The sequence below is a fragment of the Pituophis catenifer genome, unplaced genomic scaffold, assembly GCF_029215685.1.
Source record: "Pituophis catenifer annectens isolate HBS135680 unplaced genomic scaffold, rPitCat1.0.hap2 SCAF_10, whole genome shotgun sequence".
Classification (NCBI taxonomy): Eukaryota; Metazoa; Chordata; class Lepidosauria; order Squamata; family Colubridae; genus Pituophis; species Pituophis catenifer.
The window spans coordinates 5,593,975-5,615,161 of record NW_027256890.1 but is presented as its reverse complement, the minus strand read 5'-3'; the positions used below and the strand labels follow the sequence as shown (position 1 = coordinate 5,615,161).

At 42.1% G+C, this 21,187-nt stretch overlaps 1 protein-coding gene across 2 annotated transcripts; it reads right to left on the bottom strand.

Moving 5' to 3' along the window:
* Window positions 1-3,631: 3,631 nt before the first annotated feature.
* Window positions 3,632-9,478, bottom strand: RAN (RAN, member RAS oncogene family). Of its 2 annotated transcripts, none has more exons than XM_070950316.1 (7): window positions 9,314-9,478; window positions 7,565-7,610; window positions 6,183-6,267; window positions 5,646-5,771; window positions 4,927-5,114; window positions 4,132-4,302; window positions 3,632-4,037 (listed from the first exon to the last, which is right to left on the bottom strand). In XM_070950316.1, the coding sequence occupies exons 2-7, from the start codon at window positions 7,601-7,603 to the stop codon at window positions 3,993-3,995; spliced, it is 654 nt and encodes a 217-aa protein (XP_070806417.1). In that variant the 5' UTR covers window positions 7,604-7,610; window positions 9,314-9,478; the 3' UTR covers window positions 3,632-3,992. The 2 variants fall into 2 exon arrangements, with proteins under 2 accessions (XP_070806417.1, XP_070806416.1); XM_070950315.1 differs by lacking the exon at window positions 9,314-9,478 and adding an exon at window positions 8,908-8,959.
* Window positions 9,479-21,187: the final 11,709 nt, after the last annotated feature.

Below are 21,187 nucleotides of genomic sequence, written 5' to 3'. Positions count from 1 at the left end.
CAACTATGGCCACGCCCATCCAGCAACCAGGCAGACAACGGGTTGCTAAAACTTTTGAATTCCACCCCTGCCTTGATGAATAAATTAGACTTGGGGGAGGGAAGTTTTGGGATAGAGGGAGGGAAATTCTTTTGGTAAACCAATCTTGAGAGAGAGAAATGTCTTTGCCAGATATGCAGAGGAGAAGATAAACGTAACAAATAGAGATCCAACTGAGAATTAAGGAGAAATTTCCCAACTGTGAGAACAATTAATCAGAGGAAAGGGTTGCCTTCAGACATTATGGGTTTCCAAGATACTGGACAGCCATTTGTCTGGAATAAGGTCTCCTGCTTGAACTAGATCAGAAGACCTACAAGCTCCCTTTCAACTCTGTTATTCTGTAATTCTATATTTAAGGTTGGATGTTATCAGCCACCTGGGGCTGTGGCATAGGACAACTCAAATGAGCTAAAAGTTATTTGTGCTGCAACAGAGCGCATAATGCTTGAATGGAAGGAGAGCACCACCATGTGGCCTTCACAATATTAGTGAAATGAGGACTGCCACAGAAGCCACTCCTTCTCCTCTTAGTTGATCCAGGCAGTGTGATGCAGGCGGAGCAAAAGGGAAAAAAAAATGATTGGCTTCTACAATGAATATAATGGCTTAACGGAGACGTGCAGGGTCCATTAGCTCAAGAATGATTAACTTCCAATTCCATGATGTAATTTTTTTTTTTTAAAAAAAATCCCAGAATCCAGAGGGAAGCTGATCAAGAGGGAGGAAGCTGAATCACCAAGTGAATAAGTTGATGACTCCAATTGGAGACGACAACTTGGAATGTTAGAAGAGTTGAAGGCCATCAAGAAGGAAGTGTTATACAATAGATGGTGGAGAGCAAGACTTCACAATTTGGGATAAAGCAGTTTCCTTTTTTTACTTTTCCGGAGAGATCTGGCATTTGTGACGTTGAGATTGTGATGTCTTTGTGGACTGACTTCAGAAGAAAAGTTTAGACTAGTGCTTCTCAACCATGGCCACTTGAGGATGGGTGGACATCAACGCTCAGAATTTCCCATCTAACACGGATGGGCCTCAAGTTCCAAATTCTCCAGCCAGCATGCTGGTTGGGAAATTATGGGAGTTGAAGTCCACTTATCTTCAAGTAGCCAAGGGTTGAGAAACGTTGATTTAGATATTACATGTGGGCTCAGTGAGTCTTCGGTCCTTGTGATGCATGAAGGAAGAGAGAACCTTACATAGGTGAAACCTATATATATTTTGTACAAATATATACGTGGATTTCTGGGATATCAGTGTCCAATTCACTTTTCTCCTTGGTGGGATCCGTATTTTGGAAATTACAATGACAGGAAACAAGTATTTTACTGAAGTTTAGGAAAAGGCTCAAAAATGGATTTATTTCCCAAGGCCCTTTAAATGCTGCTGTTCCGGCTTATATTTTATTGGAAGGTCTGTTTTTATTGGCTCTTAAGCTGCCTGGAGCCACTAGAGAAGTCATTTAGATGGTCCAAGTAAATAACTCAATTCCGCCATCTCTTTTGAGTAATGTTGTGCTTTTAACTGACACAACTGTGGGCCACTTCACAAAATATTAAGAGGTTGCCATCTCTAATGGTTTAAAAATGGAAAAGTCCCATTTTCAGGACGCAAAAATTAGCAACAGGGGATAGGATGTCTTTTTAACTCAATTTTTTTTAGTCCCAATCTTTAAAAACATATCCAGTTTACCTGAAATTCTACCCTATTTCTGAGAGTTAAGACCAATTTATGAGTGAACAATAACCATTGGGAGGTGGGGACGGGGACAATAGTTTCAATCCCTCCTTAAAACAGAATCCACTATAAATGGGAGAACAATTTGATAGGATTGTTAAACAGATTCATAACAATTTGCAATGCTTCCCCTCTACTTCTCTAATTGAACTATTTTTTTCCCTGAACATTCTCCCTTAGTTGAGACACAACCATTTCCCCCAAGCTTAGGTTTTGTGTACTGTTTGTGTTGTCTAACAAAATAATTTATATCCTATTTCACCAATAATGGCATTTCAGGCAACTCGAGATGCAGAACATACATTAGGAACGTAGCTTCAGCTAAAACCCTAACTTGGTTAGGTGTTTTTTTTTTAATTTTGTGGATTAAAAGATTCAAAGTCTGAAATGACGTCAGGTTGAGGAATAACATAAAAGCCGAGCCAGACTGGGGTCCTGTTGCGTGTGGTATGAAAACATAGGACCCGTTTATCCGTTTTCTTGAAGGCGAAGAGAATTAGAAGCAAGCCACTTGCTTTCTTCTGCCTCGGTTCAATTCAGATATGCTGCTGTTTTTTTCACCTACAACCAAAATCCCAACCAACAGCTGTTCAACTAAGGCAACTGGGCTGCTATTACAGGCAGTGAAAGCCTCTTCCTCTTTAATAAAGGAAGTTGGTCTCAAAACTGTATTTTGCAGTCGGCGAGGCCTGCTTCGACCATAAACCAGGTGGCTTTTTATGCCATTACACCACAGCAGGAAATGCACAACACTCCTAGGTTATGGCTGTGCCCACTCAACCTCCATATTTGCAACGCTCCCTCTTGCGAAAATATTAGGCGACCGACTGGCCAAGAATAGGTTCCTCATTCCTGCTCTAGAGGCTGAAGATGTGGTCCTACCTGATCAGTTTATTCAACTATAGAATCACGTTAAAGTCACAATGCTGCACATCCGTGCTTTTTCCCCAGCAGAAACAGTACCTATGGGTGTCGCCCTTGGTGCCCGTAAGGATCCCTGCTTTTTAAAAATTGTTCAAAATGAGATGAGATCGTGGCATTTTGTGAGGCCCGTCCTCAGCAGGGTCAAATTTATTTCTAGGGCTGGTAGTAGCCTCTCTGGCCTGCAATGCTAACCTGTTATCCTCCCTTACCAGAATGAAAACACTGGAGGGGATAGCCGTTAATCAGCCTTGAGAAAATGCACCCTCCCTCTTTAACAATTAGCAGAATCTCAGGTGGGGCTTGGTGGTTGCAGGCAGTCACCAAGATAGAAGAAAAGCATGTTTAGACCTAAGAATCATCTTTTTTCCAATGAACCTCTAATCCCTTGTGGGGCAGAGTCTGAACAACTGAATGGAGCTAGCAAAACATTTGCTGGCCAGATGCCCTTCCTGTCACCAATGCTGAGTTTTGTTCAGCAGATATATTCTCAGTATGCCCAGAGAGAAATATCTGCCTCTACCTAGGACTAAACTCACAGCCTCCCAATTGTGAGGCGACAGCTCTGCCTCTAAGCCACCGCACCACTCTTTAGACCTAAGAATGTTTTTCTCAAAAATTAATCTGACTGAAGCAGCCCTTTTCATGATTTCATCTAGCATTCAATGATTTGCCTCAACTCTAGAAACCTAGAGGACGGCATCAAACGTACACTTCAGATCTAACCGCAACAATTATTTAAGCTGAACCAAAAGAAATTTAGGTTCATAAATTTATTTAGGCCAGAAAACTAGCTTAAAATTTAGATGCCGAACTATGAGCTTCAGTTACTACCTGTGTGGAGAAATCTTTTAGAAGGGAAGTGTTTTTTTTTTTAAAAAAAAATTCCAAATCTTGCTCCAAATAATTATCCTTTGAAAGAGCCGCTTGATTGGGTATTTGAAATACAACTTTATTATGATCTAAACAAAAAGGAATGGGAATGACAGTAACAAACAAGATTTACCACTGAATACTGTGATGAGACTGCAGCAGTCAGATTTGTAACTCAAATGTGGAGTAAATTTGCAGTCCAAAACAGCTAAATATGCAGGTCCAAAAAATGAAAGAATTTTATTTTAACTGCCACATTCACACGCCAAACCCCATTCTCTCTTTCAGCATCCCAAAGATTAAAGCACATGTTCTGGTCAGCTAGAATAATAAAGTGGCAAACACGCTGCACCACTGACATCACAGGACAGTTGCCTATAAAACTAGACTTCTGACGCTGGGCTCCAGCTTCGTCTCCCTCACAGGTCATCATCTTCGTCTGGCAGTGCAGTGGTCTGAGCAATCTGGAAGACGGGAAAAGGAAGGGTGGGTCAAGAGCTCTGAAAAAATGTCCAGGCCACAGGATGGTGGCCAAGACCTTTTTAAAAAAAGGGTTACCTGTAAATCTTGCTCGTACTGTGCTGCCAATGCTGGATCCATAACAACTTCCGGGGGCGCAAGAGCAGGCATGGCAACGAACTCCAGGTTGGGATCTCCAATGAGCTTTCTCGCCAGCCAAAGGAAGGGCTTCTCAAAGTTGTAGTTACTCTTGGCTGAAATGTCATAGTACTAAATGCAAATGGTTACAGAGAGAGAACTTGAGTTAGCAGAGATTGAGGTATCTGTTATCCTCTGCAGGTGACTTTTTTGCTCGTTTGACTTATTTTAAATCTTTCTATCACCCTAAGATAGGTGCCTATTTTTATTCGAATTGAGAGTTCAGAGCAAGCAGATTCAAAGAGAAAAATCACTTTGCCAATGAAATGAAACATGGATAGAAGAGAATATTTTTAGCTCAGGATTGAACTGTGGGGGTCTCTGATGTTCTCTGAACTGGTTTTCTTGCAAACCTTTCATTATCGAAGTAGGTAACACTACGTAACACAATGGCTAGGCTATAGCACTGATGTTACCTAGCTGTGTAATGAAACATCTGCATAAATCAAGTATGGTTATTATTATTTTGCTTCAATCACATTACATAATCTATAAAAAGAAAAGAGGGCTCCTCCCCCCCACCACCACCACAAGAAGCACTTAACAAATATGTTTGTTGAATTAAAACCCAGAACCATAGAGAATTAAAGCTGCAAAACAGGCACATTTGGCAAAGGGGAGGGGGGTCATTTGGTAAGCTTTCTTGCAGACCCTTACATCAACATTTGTGAGCTAGAAGAGATGCTTTGTTCTTACCTGCAGGTTCTTCTTCCTGTGAAAGACAATGGACTTTGCTTTGACTTTCCTGTCCTTGATATCCACTTTGTTGCCACACAAAACTATGGGGATATTCTCGCAAACTCGTACCAGATCTCTATGCCAGTTGGGTACATTCTTGTATGTAACCCTTGATGTTACATCGAACATTATGATGGCACATTGAGCTAGAAGGTAAAGCCATGGGCATTATTAGTCAAGGGGATAGAAGCAGCATTTATTTATTTTTTATTTTATTTTTATTTTTATTGAATTTCTATACCGCCCTACTCCCGAAGGACTCAGGGCGGTGCACAGCCATGAAATAAAACACATAGATATACAAAATTTAAAATCGAATAAAATGAATTAAATAATAATTTACAGTTCTAATATTAAAGCAATTTTTTAACAAAAGCACTCCCAAACGTTTGCATTGTTCCTTCAACAGTATCCTAACCTTAACGCATATTCATTTTGATGTAGTTTCACGTTAAGTTTCAAAATATGGGATGCTCACAGGTAATAAATCTTGAATTACTATCATCTTTTAACATAAATATAATGGAAACACAGTTCTAACATTTTGATAGAAAACAGAAATGGGAACACTTAAGTTATTGACATAGCATAGTTCTTTATCTCCTGTTCACAAATATTTGTTCAGACAATCTATTTATTTACTAAATGCATATGACACCAGTCACTCTTGAACTGACCTTGAATGTAATAACCATCCCGCAGGCCTCCAAACTTTTCTTGACCAGCTGTGTCCCATACATTAAATTTAATGGGACCTCTGTTAGTGTGGAACACCAGAGGATGGACTTCAACTCCCAGAGTAGCTACAACAAAATGAAATGTTAGTTGCTACACTGCATGCTTTCAAGGATTATTTCCAGGTTATTTATCCATCTTGGGCCTGTCTGCATCTTATCTACAAATTGTTAATAAGCAACTTTTCTTTTAAAGGTATTTGCTTTTATTAAGATTTTTTCCCCAGCAGTTTGACCCCTTTCTCTTTTCACTCACCCCACCCCCTGATCTACCAAGAGATGAAAAGGCTAATTATGGCTCAAATGTCTTTCAGTTCAAGTTGTATGAGACCCTAGACCCTTCGAATATACAGACCATAAAACTGTATAGATATCTAGCATTTTACACTCAAGTTACAGTTTAGAGCTGGTCCTCTGAAAGGTAAGATAGCTATCAAAATCATTTTACTGTGTCTAGATGACTTAAAATGGTTTACATACCTACATACTTCTTCTCAAATTCACCAGTCAAGTGGCGTTTCACAAATGTTGTTTTACCAGTGCCACCATCACCAACCAAAACAAGCTGAAAAATTTTTTTAAAAAAAGATTTTTAAGAAAATTGTCTTATACTAATTTTTTTTCTACCAGTATCAATCTTACAAAACAGGAATATATACCAATTCAGTATGCTATAATTGTTACAGAATAGTATAAAGATCTGGGGAAAGTTAGATGTAAATTTTTGTAGGCATGAAATTGGCTAGGTTAGTAACTAAGATACTACAATTAACCAGATATATCTACAAACTATTTACATAAGCCATCTCATCCAAAACAGGCTTATTTCAAAATAAAGCATTGATAATAAAAAAACTAAAATATATTCAATATTTCATAGCTATATACCTTGCAAGCTATTCAAGTTGTGGCAACAAATTAGCAGAAAAATGTTTCTTGAAATAAAACATAGCTAATTGATTTATTTTACGTATTTTCCCATCTTGATGTTTAATAGGCAAATTCATGTATTAAATCTAAGGAACACCTAAGCAAAAGAATGATTTATAGATAGGGAGAACTATTAATTTTGCTTTATTTAAAATTTTATTTCCTTTTCTTTAAAATTACTCAAAAAGACTAGAAAACTCACATCCAATTATTTCTATGTACTCAAAATAAATTATAAAATTTTACAATTAAAAGCACCCACCACTGTTTGGAATAGAATAGTGAATAACCACTATTTGGACAATAGTAATAAAATTATAGTACATATGTGTAATGTTTTCTATATTTAAAAATTCAATCCAACTTTTAAAAAAGTTGACTAATCTACCAAAAGTACTACTTTCACTCTCCAAAAGGAATGCATCAAAACAAACTCCTTCAATATAGATAATCAAAGATAACATGATTCATTAAAAATTACAATGTTTGGAAAGCAATCTGACTCCTTGAGTTGGGGCTAAACTGTGTTTAAAATCTACAAATACATAATAAACATTAAAATCTACAAATACATAATAAGAAAACAGGCATACAGTGTAGGCCACAAGCCTATTTGGGAATCAGATTGATCATATTTTACATATCTGTCTTCTAAGAAACCATATCAAATTTCTAACCACACACTGTTAGCCCTCAACAGATTTAAAATAAATTTATGTTCCATCAAGAACAGGCATTTCTTTGAAGTGAAGGGGAAAAAAAAAAAAGCAAATCACAGTCAACTCAAAAAGGAGATGGCATAAGCCAGAAAAGAATTCCTGTGGATTTGCAAACCAACGAAGAAAGCCTGGAGGCCTGCCTTACTACGCAGGTTTCCTCCAGGACAAAATCATTAGAAAAACCCAGGTGAAAAGGAGGCTGCTCAGCCCTACCTTAAACTGCACTTGGGGTTCTCCTTGTGGGGCGGCCATGCTGCGTCTGTGGGAAAGAGCAACGCATGAGTGGCGAGGCAGCAATGCGGATGATAGTCTGCCCCACGACGCTCCAAGGCGCGTGGGCTGGCTGGCTCAGCTCTCCATCCGGGTCGAGGAGGAGGAAGCAGTAAATGGCGGCAGGGCTGGCCTGGTTTTTGCATCTCTCCCCCCCACACCTTCCAGCCCTTATAAAAACAACAAACACATACAGCTACATTCCATACAAAACTATACAACCAGGGGCTTGTCAGAGATGGTGAAAAACACTGAAAAGGGACTGGACTAAGAAGGCAGAGAATGGAAAAGGGGGGCAGGGGAGAAGAGGTCCCAGCTACAAACCAAATCACCTGTTTTCCTTTTATAGGAATATGTGCCCACCCCCCTCTTCCAGGCATCCCATGTCTGAGGGCAAAAGAGTGTGTCCTTAGAGAAGGGCCCCCTTTCCCTTTTTTGGCATCTCCCCCCAAAAGAGAAAGTCTCTAGCAAGTCAAGAGAAGAAGGGCCCCCTCTCACCTTTCTTGGCACCCCACCCAAGGCAAAAGTGTGTGGGGGGGGAGGCAGAAAAGAGTTTCCCTTTTCTTGGCATATCCCTCAAAAGAAAGTCTGGGGGAGTAGGATTTTTACAAGCCCCCCCCCACCTTAATGTGATCTCCCCCTAAAGACAAAATTGGGGAGGGGGGTACAAAACCCCATAAAGGGCCCCCTCTCTTTCTTGGCATCCCCCCACAAGGCAAAAAAATCTGGAGGGTAGAAGACTCCCCCCCTTCCCCTTTCTTGGGATCTCCCCAAAGTAAAGTCTGGCAGAGATTCCCCTTTAAGTTGGGGGGGAGCATCCCACCTTTCTAGGCATCTCCCCTATAGGGGAGGGAGGGAGAAGACAGTGTTCCCCTAAAGAAGAGAGCTCCCCCACCTTTCTTGGGACTCCCTAAATGAAAAACTCAGGACTGGGGGGGGGAGAAACAGATTAAACCCCTCCCCCAGAAATAGGGCGCCCCCTCCCACCTTTATTGGCATCCCCCCCAAGAAAAAACTGTGGGAAGCAATAAACAAGCCCCCCCCGCCATCCAAAGAACACCGTCTTTCAACATATAAAAAAACAATCTGGAGGGGGGGTAGAAGAGAGAACCCCCCCAAAAAAGAGCCCCTCCCCCACCTTTCTAGGCCTCTCCCCTTAAGGGGGGGAAAAACCCACATGGAGGCTGAAGAAAGAGACTCCCCCCTCTTCCCAAAAAGCCCCCCCTTCTTTCCCAGCATCCCCCCTCCATCCATCCCCCCCCCCGTGACCTCTTTTTTCGACTCACCTCCGAAGAAAGGAGAGAGCTGCGTTTGGGCGCCCATTCCACCCCACCACCACCACAGCCTCCCTCCCCCCGCGCATGCGCACACAGCGCCCTCCTCGCGCTCGCTCTCCCTCCCCCCCACCGCCGTCGCCAACGGCCTCCCGCCAACCGCCGCCTCTGCCCCCCCACCGCTCCCCGCGCATGCGCCTGTCTCTTCTCTTGCCTCGCGGCGAGTGAGGGGGGGCGTCATCCGGAAGGCCTTTCCCGCCCTTTTTTTGGGGGGGGGCGTGTGGAGGTGGGGATGGGGTAGAAAAGAAATGAGAGAGGCGGCCTGGCCGTTCCCGCGAGGTGGGCGAGCCCGGCCGCGGCCTTTTTTTTTTTTTTCCCTTCTCCCTTTCCTTCCCTCGCTTTCGCCGGGCGGGTTTACCTTTCTCGGGGCGTCTCGTTCGCTGCTTGGCCTTCCTTCCTTTCTTCCTTCTCCGCTCGCGGCTGCCGCTGTTTCTGAGGGGGAAAAGCGGGCGGGCTGTGTGAGGGAAGATGGCGGAAGCGCGCTCGTTCAAAATCGCCCCTGAAAGAAGCAGCAGCCGCAGCAGCAGCAGCCGAGGGCGGGGAGCGCGCACGCTGGTGACGCAGCGGCGCGGGGGAATAGCCAATCAGCGCGGCGGCCGTGCTTGCGTAGCGCTGGAGGGGAGGGGCTTGGCGTCACGCGACCGCGCCTGCGCGGTATGGATCCCTCAGAAACTGGCCTCTTCGCCCCGCAAGGCTCGCTCTTTCTTTCTCCTCTGCCCTCGCTTGCGCGCAGACCCCGCCCCGCCTTTCTCGACTGCGCGCGGCTTCTTCAGTAGCTCCGCCCCTCCCCCCCTCCCTTCCCCATCCGCGTTGAGGTGCGCGCCTGCGCGATGGGAGCGCGGGCGATCTGGCGCGAAAAGGGAGCGCTCTTCTCTCCCCCCTCCCTCTTCCTTGCCTTGCGCGCGCTGTTATTTTAGATGTCAAATGCTTTGCAAAAAAAGAAGGAAAATAATAATAATAATTAATAAAAAAAAAAACAAGCAATGCAATGCAAAGAGCGATGGAAAAGAGCCATGGGCACCAGTATGATGCTTCTTTCTTGCCATTCTGGGTTGCAAAAAATGAGGCTCAGCTTCGCTGGCCAAAAGGCGGGGGAAGATGGGCTATGTAGTTTAAGCATTGCAAAGTTGGGGAACAGGCCCTGCCAGATGGGTTTGGGGGTGGGGTACTTTCTCCCCATTCATGGGGTGATTGTGAGTCGATCCCAGATGGGTGGGTGGCCGAAGACAAAACTTTTTGATACGTTGCACACCGAAGATCATAATTTATTCTCATTGATTTGAATGTTTCTTTCTTGGGAATGCCTCAGTTTGCTTCTAGACTAGATCAGGAAGGAAGTTTGCATTATATTTCATTCCATCATCTCTGCACATTGTCCTGAAAGATTTTGTATCATTCATTTTCCTCTTCTAACTTGGTAGAGCGCAGTACTGCAGGCTTCTTTCTGCTGACTGCATGCTGCCTGCAATTTGGCAGCTCGATTCTCACCAGGCTCAAGGTTGACTCAGCCTTCCATCCTTCTGAGGTCAATAAAATGAGGACCAAGATTGCTGGGGGCCATAGGCTAAGGTGACCAGACGTCCCGCTTTTGGCGGGACAGTCCCGCTTTTGAGCAATTTGTCCCGCGTCCCGCGGCGTTTTAAAAAAGTCCCGATTTTTCATTCTGCCTCCTGAGTCCCAGCTGATGGCTAGAGGGAAAAAAACTGTTTAAACTCTTGCCGGGGCTTCAAAGGGCCGCCCTACATTGATTAGCTCGGCTTCCCCCTCTCAGCTGATTTGCGCAGGGCTCTGTCTTGCTAAATTGCTCAGCAGTTTTTTTTTTCTCTTTGTGCAAACCAAGCTCAAAACAAAACTGAAAGTAAAACAGGCTGTTGGCTTTGCTGTTTGCTTGCAACGTTGGAAAATTAGGCAGCAGATTTATTTTCCTTTTCCTCACCAAAAAAGGTAGGTGCAAACAATGGGAAATTATTTAGGGCAAAAGAGGAGAGTTCAAGATTTTAAAACACAAAAGAAAAAAAAGCTCTTTTTAACTAGGGAATTGTAATAATTGAGATACTATTAATTGTATACTGTGTTGAAAGCAGAAATGGTTAAGTTGTGGTTTGGAGGAATATATGGGGGAAATTATTTGGTTTATTATTATTGGTAAGTATAATTAATTGATTTGTAAGAAATTGGATTGCATGGAAATAATTGGAATATTCATGTTCATATTGATTAATATACAAAAAAGATAGTTATATAACTAATTGATTTATATTAAAATGTTGAATTTGTATTAAACAACTGTATTACATAATTACATAATTAACCAATGTGAGGATGGATATAAAAATAGATGACAATGGGAAGGGGTATAATATAGAATAGAAGGGAAAAATTGAATTTGATTTAAGATTAGAGATGAGGATGAAGGGTTTTGTTTTTTTAAAAAAATAGATGAGGAATAAATATGGCAAAAAGGAAATATAGAAATTGTAAATTTAATTGAAATGACTAAACACTGTTTAAATTTGTGAACCAGCCAAATATTCTGTTCAAAGAAAATACATTGTATGTTTGTATGTGTGTTTCTAATTATTGTTATTTATTCATATTTGTTCTCTTTTATTCTTTAAAGTTTAACAATTCATTCTTTATCTTAATATCTTTATATTTGTTTGGGGTTGGCTTTCTTCCCTTTCATCTTTTTTATTGTACAGCAATCTTTCTCCTCAAACCTACCACCTCTCTTTTCTTTCCTTCTTACTTTCTCTTCCCCCCACCCTCTTCTTCTCCTCCCTATTTCCTCTTCCTTTCTCCTTCTCCTCCTCTCTTCCTCCCTCTCTTACCCTCACTCCTACTCTAATTTCCCTTCCCTTCCTTCATCCCTCTCTATTACTGTATCCTTTTATGCATATGGACTACTCAGAGGGCTGAAAAAGTTATTTTTGACTGGTCCTCGCACTTTTGACCAGTCCTCGAACTTACGACTGTCCTCACATTTTACATTTTTGCCCTATCTTGTCATCATGGTGAAGAGAAGCAGTTGTGAAATGAGTGACATGGTTGTTAAGAATGCTGCACGGGCATAAATGTGAGGATGGTCATAAGTGTGAGGACCAGTCAAAAGTGCGAGGACCTGTCAGAAATGACTTTTTTCAGCCCTCTGGTTAGTCCTTTTGTGCATATGGACTACTCAGAGGGCTGAAAAAGTTATTTTTGACTGGTCCTCGCACTTTTGACCAGTCCTCGAACTTACGACTGTCCTCACATTTTACGTTTTTTGCCCTATCTTGTCACCATGGTGAAGAGAAGCAGTTGTGAAATGAGTGACATGGTTGTTAAGAATGCTGCACGGGCATAAATGTGAGGATGGTCATAAGTGTGAGGACCAGTCAAAAGTGTGAGGACCTGTCAGAAATGACTTTCCAGCCCTCTGAGTAGTCCCTATACACATAGCCATGGCCACCCGGTCACATGGCCTCCAAGCCACGCCCACACAATAAGCCACGCCCACAATGGTGTCCCTCTTACCAATGTTAAAATCTGTTCACCTTACCCTATAGACATAGCCATGGCCACCCGGTCACATGACCAGCTAGCCACGCCCACCCAGTCACATGACCAGCTAGCCACACCCACAAAATAAGCCACGCCCACAATGTCCCTCTTTACCAATGTTAAAATCTGGTCACCTTACCATAGGCTGACTCTGTAAACCGCTTAGAGAGGGCTGTAAAGCACCGTGAAGTGGTATATAAGTCTAAGTGCTATTGCTATTATACTTCCTCCCTCCCTCCCTTCCATGGTGCGCAATGGTTAGGATACAGTATTGCAGGCAAATTCTGCCCACTGCCAGCAGTTTGATTTTGAACTGGCTCAAGGTTGACTCAGACTTCCATCCTTCGTAGATGCATAAAATGAGGACCCAGATTGCTGCGGGCAAGATAGTTGACTATTTACAGAGGGCTGTAAAGCACTGTAAAGCAGTATATAAGTCTAAGTGTTATTGCTAGTGCTATTTTCCTTCCTTCCTTCCTTCCTTCCTTCCTTCCTTCCTTCCTTCCTTCCTTCCTTCCATGGTGCACAGTGGTTCGAATGCAGCATTGCAGGCTAATTCTGCTGATTGCCAGGGGTTTGATCCTGACCAGCTCAAGGTTGACTCAGCCTTCCATCCTTCCGAGGTGGGTAAAATGAGGACTCAGATTGTTGGGGGCAAGAGGCTGACTCTGTAAACCGCTTAGAGAGGGATGGAAAGCACTGTGAAGCGGTATATAAGACTAAGTGCTATTGCTATACCTCTTCCTTTTCTCCTTCCTTCCTTCCTTCCTTCCTTCCTTCCTTCCTTCCTTCCTTCCTTCCATCAGGCCCCCAAATAACATGTCCCAACAAATAAAATCCAAGGCATCCTTCTTCCTTTTCAAATCTATTTATTAGGAACACAATAAATTGGCAAGGAGTTGATGTAATTCCGACTCTGAACCAGATCCAGAATTACACTCAATAAAAGCAAAAGTTTGAAACTTCCCCCCGCCCGCCCGAATCACAATCTCCAATCAACTCTCAGTCCAACAGGCTGGTGACTCCAAGCTCCACCTTCGGCCAGCTGCAGGCGTCGTCTCTCTTCCCACGGGAAAGGAATGCCACCTAGACATAACATTCCCCCTTTTTTCTTTACACTCCCCGTCAACAGTTAGAAAGTGGCGAACCTGAAATATTTGCTGAATTCAGTTACTAACATTCAGTTATTAACATCTGCTTGCAATTACTGCAAGTTCAAATCCCACCAGGCTCAAGGTTGACTCAGCCCTCATCCTTCTGTGATTGGTAAAATGAGGACCCAGATTGTTGGGGGCAAGAGACTGACTGTAAACCGCTTAGAGAGGGCGATAAAGCACTGAAAAGCGGTATATAAGTCTATACATGTCCTCTTAGGATCATCCATTAAAACTGAAATATTTTCTGTGGCATCCTATTACAGGTAGTCCTCGTCTTACAACAGTTCAGTTAGTGACCAGAGGTTTCAATGGTATTTTCTGCAATAAATAAGAGCCTTGGTAGCACAGTGGACTAATGCACTGTTATTAACATCTGCTGCTTGCAATTACTGCAAGTTCAAATCCCACCAGGCTCAAGGCTGACTCAGCCTTCCATCCTTTCAAAGGTAGGTAAAATGAGGACCCAGATTGTGGGGGCAATAAGCTGACTTTGTATAAATATACAAAAGTATGAAGGCTATTGCTTAACGCATTGTAAGACGCCCTGAGTCTCCGGAGAAGGGCGGCATATAAATTAAAAGCAAAAAAAAAAAAAAAAGTATGCAGTTTCAAAAAGAGCAACTTTCACATGTAGCCTTATTTTTTTTCCTCACTGCTGATTTCTCCTGATTTCTTTACTAGATATGAGAAAAGAAACATGGACTGAAAGCAGGAATCATCCGTTTGGGTTTTGCTAAATGAATATAAGCCAACTCCGATCTATGTCGAAGACAGAGATAGAAAAGGAAGTTTTTAAAAAATGCAAAGGGTGGAGTAGTGCTGACCCTAGGTCATAGCATGAATATTTTTATTTATTCATTTTGTAACGTCACCTATCTATGATAACAGCCACTCTGGATGTCTTACAGCATGATTAAAAAAATAAAAAAAAGTCCTACAATATGATTAAAATTAGAGGAATGAAATAGAAAAGCTAAAAAAACTAAAATACAATGGGCATTCAATGTTTTTTTAAATTTGAAGTGTTCATTAAAAAAAAAAGCAACTCTAATATTCTAATAAGGGTTTTAATATGGTCCCTAGCCATTCCCTCTTGCTCTGGACTTAGACAATAAATTTGCATAGCTCCGCCTTTCTAGTGTAGGCGGCCACGCCCCATCCTTGGTCCCTGCATTTCACAATGCATTTTATATGAGCAACTTCGCCTTTGGATAGAACACGTATTTGCATAGCTCCGCCACAGCCCCTCCCTTGATCCCTGTTGTCATATTCCACATAGGATCTTCTTCCTACGAGCTCCCTCGCCCCTCCTTCTTCACTTGGACCAGATGCTACATTTGCATAGCTCCGCCCTTCTCTTATAAGCGGCCGCACCCTCTCTTTGGTCCCCAAAGAATCTTAATACGAGGCTCTGTCGCCCCGCCCCTTTTGCTCTACATTTGCATGGCCCCGCCCTTCCTTTGTAAGCGGCCACACCCCTCCCACGGTACCTCTGCCCGCTTGGGTTCTTCGGCTTTATAACGGGAGGCGACACGCCTGCGCCTGCGCACTGGGCGGCGGCCGGGTAGTGGTTGCCCTGGTATCAGCGAACGGGGAGGCGGCGGCCGCGCTGTGCCGCCGCTGGAGCCTCCCGGAGCCGGGAGCCGCCTAAGGTGGGCAAGGAGCAGCAGAAACGCCCGGGGAGAACCGGCTGAAGGAACCCCGCAAGGATGAGGGACCGTCTGGCCGAGCTGGCATCGGTGAGAGGCTGAGGAGAAGGAGGCGGCGGAGGGAGGGTGACCCTTAGGCAGGAACAGCCCCCCCCACACACACACACACCGGAGGGGGGGAGGCCAATTAAAGGATGCGCGGCAACAGCATCCTTGCCTCCTGCTGCAACCTGGCGCCCTTTGCAAAGAATGGAGGATGGAGAAGACAAGGACGATGGGGATGCCAGCCTTTAGAAAAAGAGCCCGCTTTCTACAATCCCGTCGCCTTCTATTTTATTTATAAATTAAATTTATATGCCGCCCATCATCCCGGTCCCTGGGTGGCTTTAGGTTTATTATTGATTGATTGATTGATTGATTGATTGAATTTCTATTCCGCCCTTCTCCCGAAGGACTCAGGGCGGTGAACAGATTAAGATTTCATATACATATAACATATAACACACACACACACACACACACACACACATATATATATATATATATATATATATTTAATAAACAGTAAATAATAAATTGAGTCAACTTGGTGTATCTGTACCTTGGCATAGAATTTAGATGTTTATGCTAGCCCTGCTTGTTGAAACAGAAAGGTCTTCAGGGCACGTCGGAAAGTGCAAAGATCTGGGATTATTCGTATTCCAGGGAGTATTTATTTATTCCAGGTTAATCTAGCCCAGGTGTGATTTTTTTTGTGCCAGTGAAGCTTTCTGAATTTTTTTATTTTTTATTTTATTTATCTCCCAAAGGCGTTGGTTCACCCAGCAGGCAGCCAGTTCAGAACAGCCTCCCGTTTAAAACCAAACGAAATCAAATAATAATATTTTTTTTAAAAAAAAACAGCTGGACAAAGCAAACACTCCCGTTCCAAGGTTGAGGAATTTTGCAAAGAGATGCCTTTCCTACCGGCCTGGTTGAGTTCGGCAATCGCCTTCTCCCTCTTGTTAACCCTTTTCCCTAAAAAAAAAAAAAAAAGCCTAATTTTTTTATTTTTGAATGAAGCGTTTTGCTTGTTGGTTTTTTTTGAAGCATTGTTTTCTGCCCACAATGAAAGACATTTGTTTGCTTTGCTCCGGTTTTAAAATAAAGCAAAGTTGCCTAATAAAATGCAGGCGTTTTGTGTGTCCACGCTACCAGGCAGTCTTTATCCTTTCAGCAAAAAAAAAAAAAAAAAAAAAGTTTGCGTAAAATGAACCGGGTGTTTTGAAAACATTGCATTTTGTTTTGCTACTCGCTGGGAAGGTAACAAAGAATCAGGGTGAACAAACAACTCAGAACAAAAACACCGAAGCCTTTTCCCTCCTTTGTTAGCTGTGTTAGGCTGATGGAAATTAGCAGTTTTAAAACCTTGGGTGTGATAGAGTTTGGGCACCCATATGTGTGTGTGTTATTTTAAAGAAAGCATCTTGCATCAATGGTGTGCAGTTATTGATCTGTGCCTGTATTTAATATGTCCACATTGCGAATTAATATTTTAATTGCAATTTCAATCTCCTTACCTGCTTTTGAGTTCTCTTGAAGAGGAGGAGAGATTGTGCCTTTAAAAGAATATTTATTTGAAGCTGTACCTGCCCTATAAAGGCATGTATATACAGGTAGTCCTTGACTTACGACTGCAATTGAGCCCAAGATTTCTGCTGTTAAGCGAGACATTGCTAGGTGACTTTTGCCCCATTTTATGACCTTTCTTGCCACAGTTATTAAGTGAATCGCTGCAGTTGTTACATCCATGGGGATGTAAGTGTGAAAAACAGTCACAAGTCACTGTTTTAAAAAAAATATTTTTATTATAGTTCAAAAAAACAAAAAACAAAAAAACCCCAAAAAGACAAATGTATAATAGTTTTTCTATCATGGTGTAACATCACCAAAATATCCATGTATATATACACCAATAATCAGAAAGTAAAAATAGAAAATATTTACAGATTCTTATATACAAATTTACATGGGGATGTAAGTGTGAAAAACGGTCACAAGTCACTTTTTTCAGTGCCCTCGTAACTTTGAACGGTCACTAAATGGACTGTTGTAAGCCGAGCACTATCTGTAGTGTGCATTTGTGCATACATCTGAATGTGCCTGCATCTATGCGTGATACAGCTACGTTTCTGCGTAATGGGTTTTTTTAAGGATTTGCAGGAATTCCCCATGATCCATAACCAGTTGTGGGCTGCTGGGGGTTCTCAGGGGTTCGGGAGAATCTCTAGCTGAGATTCTGTGCAGTTTGAAGAACCCCCAAATCCCACTCCTGGCTGGCCCCACCCACCCCACCCCTCCCAGGAGTTCCCATGTGGCCCGTGTTAGATGCAGGTAAGTGGAAGGTGCACACGGAGGCTCGGGAGGGTGAAAAACGAGCTTATCGGAAGTTTTGGGAAGTCTGGAAACGGGCCCGTTTCTGGCCTCCAGAGGGCCTCGGGAGCCTGGGGAGGCCATTTTTGCCCTCCTGGAGGCTCAAGGAAAGCCTCCGGAGCCTGGGGAGGGCAAACCACCCCCCACTGTGGTGCAGGAGGCCAACTAGGCCACACCCACCATGGCCACGCCCACCCAGCAACCAGGCAGAGAACCCCTTGCTAAAAATTTTGAAGCCCACCCCTGCCCATAACTCCCTTTGGTCTGCCAGTAGGTGCCCTTTTGAAATAAATTTCTGGCTGGGAAAAGTTTAACCCGATCCCAGTTTTTCATCTTAATTTGTTTTTCCTAGAAAGGAAAGGGAAGCTTAGCTCTGCCTCTCCAAAGCTATTGAGCAATAATGCATTTCAAAGAATCCTGAGCTGGGCAGGCATATAAATTAAATAATAAAGTTTTCCCTGGCCTTGCTTTTCCCAAGCAGCGATGCGAGAAAGATGACCTTCCCCCAAACACTTGCAATTAGGAAATTGTTTCTCAATTTTTTTTAAAAAAAAACAGCAACTGAAAAGATTCAGATTCAAAATTTTATCCAAGCACAAAATAAAAAATATGAAGAAAAAAATAAATAAAAATAAAGGTAAAATAGGGGAGGAAATGGGAGAAATATATAGGGTGGAGGGGAAAATAGAAAAAAAAAGGCATTGATTTTGGCATAGTAACATAAGGCAAATAACATGAAACCTCAACTTTTTCACTTTTATGTAAGCAAAAGAATTCTCCTCTGCAGAAATGCGGGCTTGTCAAGAAAGATAGCCAGAAATTATAATTTTATAATTATTAGTTTAACTTTCTACATGCGACAGTCGGCTTGTGGTTCTGTTGGAATGTTTACATTGCTTCCATTTTGTGCTGTCCAAGGTAATTTGCAAGAACAATACCATCAGTATTCCTCTGACTTTATTTTATTTTTATTTTTTTGTTCTTTTGTATCGTCACAATTGGATATTTGAGTGTGTCTGTGCGCTTGTGATATGTTTTTCCTTCCTCTCATTCTTATCTCTTCCTGAGGCAACAAAGAAGCTTTGAAAGGAAAAGGAAGGTATTAGCACCAAAGAGCCTTTTGCTTAAACTCAGTAGCTTCCAACACAAGAAAAATGGGTTATTATATTTGATCCCACAGTGTTTCCACAATGAACACACCTTGAGCTGCATTCAACGTTCAGAATTTCACCGCGAGCTGGTCCCACTTACGTTCTTACCAGTAAGAAAAAATAAGAAAACACTTTCTGTGTTTTTCCTTGAAGATGTTTCGCTTCTCATCCGAGAAGCTTCTTCAGTTGTTCTTCACTTTCAGTCAGAACGAAGTCCAGTTGCCTTTGGGGCAACCATAGATAAATTCCAGAATTCATTTTCTCGGGTCATTGAGAAAAATGGGAGGACTTTGGGTTTAGATCAGCTTTTTCTTCCTCTTCTTTTTCTTCTTTTTTTAATTTAATTTTATTTTATTGAAAAGACAGTGCCATGTCAGGATAACAATGCAAATAAAACAAAGCCAGAGAGAGATCATGGTAAATCTTAACATACATGCTAATAACTATAACTGTACTATGTTAACAGTAAACAGATGTTTATAAAAGAAAACGTCAACTAAGTTTCTACTTACATTAGCTTATTTACAAATTTTTCTGTATTATATCCATAGTTTTATATATCTTTGTTGCGCTGACAATTCATAAACTTCCCTCTCATTTCTACCTCTTGTCTCTATCCATTCATAAAATTTATTCCATGTCCTGTAATATTTCGAGTCTTCTTTATCTTTCATTTTTTAAAGTTAATCTGTCCAATCCCAAATTTTCTTAATTATGTCATCATCCGGTGGAGTGTTCACATTTTTCCGATATTTAGCATATGAAATTCTAGCTGCCTTCAATATATGTAAAGCTAAAGCTAAGCTTTGTCATAACTTTCCGACAATATACCTAAGAGGCACATTTCTGGTTTGAACTCAATATGTTGCTCAGTTATCATTTCTAGCCATTTATGAATTTTCTCCCAGTAAATCCGCTTTTTCTTCTACCCTGTTTCCCCCAAAATAAGACATCCCCTGATAATAAGCCCAATTGGGCTTTTGAGCGCACGGCAATTTATTATTGAATTTCTATACCGCCCTTCTCCCTGAGGACTCAGGGCGGTGTACAGCCAAAATTAAAAAACATGCAGGACAAATATTAAAAAACAATTAAAAGATATATAAATTTGGCCCAGTTAAAACTCATTACCAATTAAAACATTTAAAACATTTAAAAACAATTAAAAATTTCATCTTAAGCCAGCCCGGCTTGCTTGAAAAAAGGCCAAGCGCTTATTTCAGGGTTCAAAAAAAGATAAAACAGGGTCTTATTTTCGGGGAAACATGGCAATTGACGTTCTCCTAAAACAAACGTGGACCAGCTCAAAGTGAAATTCGGAACAAGTTGTGTAATTGCGAAAGCATCCCACCGATTTTAGCGAGTTTTGTCTCCCAGCTGGCATGCGTCAGGTTGAACTTTTAGCGAAATGGCGAGGAAAGGTTTCTTTAATTGGTGGGGGAAAAAAAGCTTAATTTATTCTCCGAGGATCACATAGGAAAGTTTTTGGTGCACAAATATTTCCGTTGTGTGTCTGGTTCCCGCTTGAAAAGCTGCTCCTTTGTCTTATGAATGAGTCATAAAGAATGAGAAGACGCAAAGGAGAGCGAATTCATGAATGGCATTCTTGTCACCAATCTTTTAACGGCAGGAAAAGGCATCAATTATAATTTTATTAGGGAAACAAGCAGTCAGTGCAAGGGAGAAAAAGTTGGGCTGAGCTGAGCTGAGCTTCCGATCTTTACTAGACTAGCTTGTGTTAAAAGCCATAACCATGAATCATTAATTATTAATAGAGCTGGAAGGGACTTTGAAGGTCTTCTAGTCCAACCCCCTTCTCAAGCAGGAGACCCTTTCAGAAAGATGGCAGTCCAGTTTTTTCTTAAAAACCTCCAGTGATGAAGCACCCACAACTTCTGGTGGCAAGCTGTTCCACCGGTTAATTGTCCCCACTGTCAGGAAGTTTCTCCTTAATTCCAGGTTTCTTCTCTCCTTGATTAGTTTCCATCCATTGCTTCTTGTCTTACTTTCTGCTTTGGAGAATAGGCTGACCCCCTTTTCTTTGTGGCAGCCCCTCAAATACTGGAATACTGCCATCATGTCACCACCTAGTCCTCCTTTTCTCTAGACTAGCCAACCAAATTCCTGCAACCGTTCTTCCTGTGTTTTCATCTCCAGGCCTTTCATCATCTTAGTTGCTCTTCTTTGCACTTTTTCCAAAGTCTCAGCATCTTTTTTGTAATGTGGTGACCAAAGCTGGATGCAGCATTGCAGGTGTGGCCTTCCCGATTGGCTTTTTAAAACGGTACTAATACGTCACCTGATTTTGGTTCTATGCCTC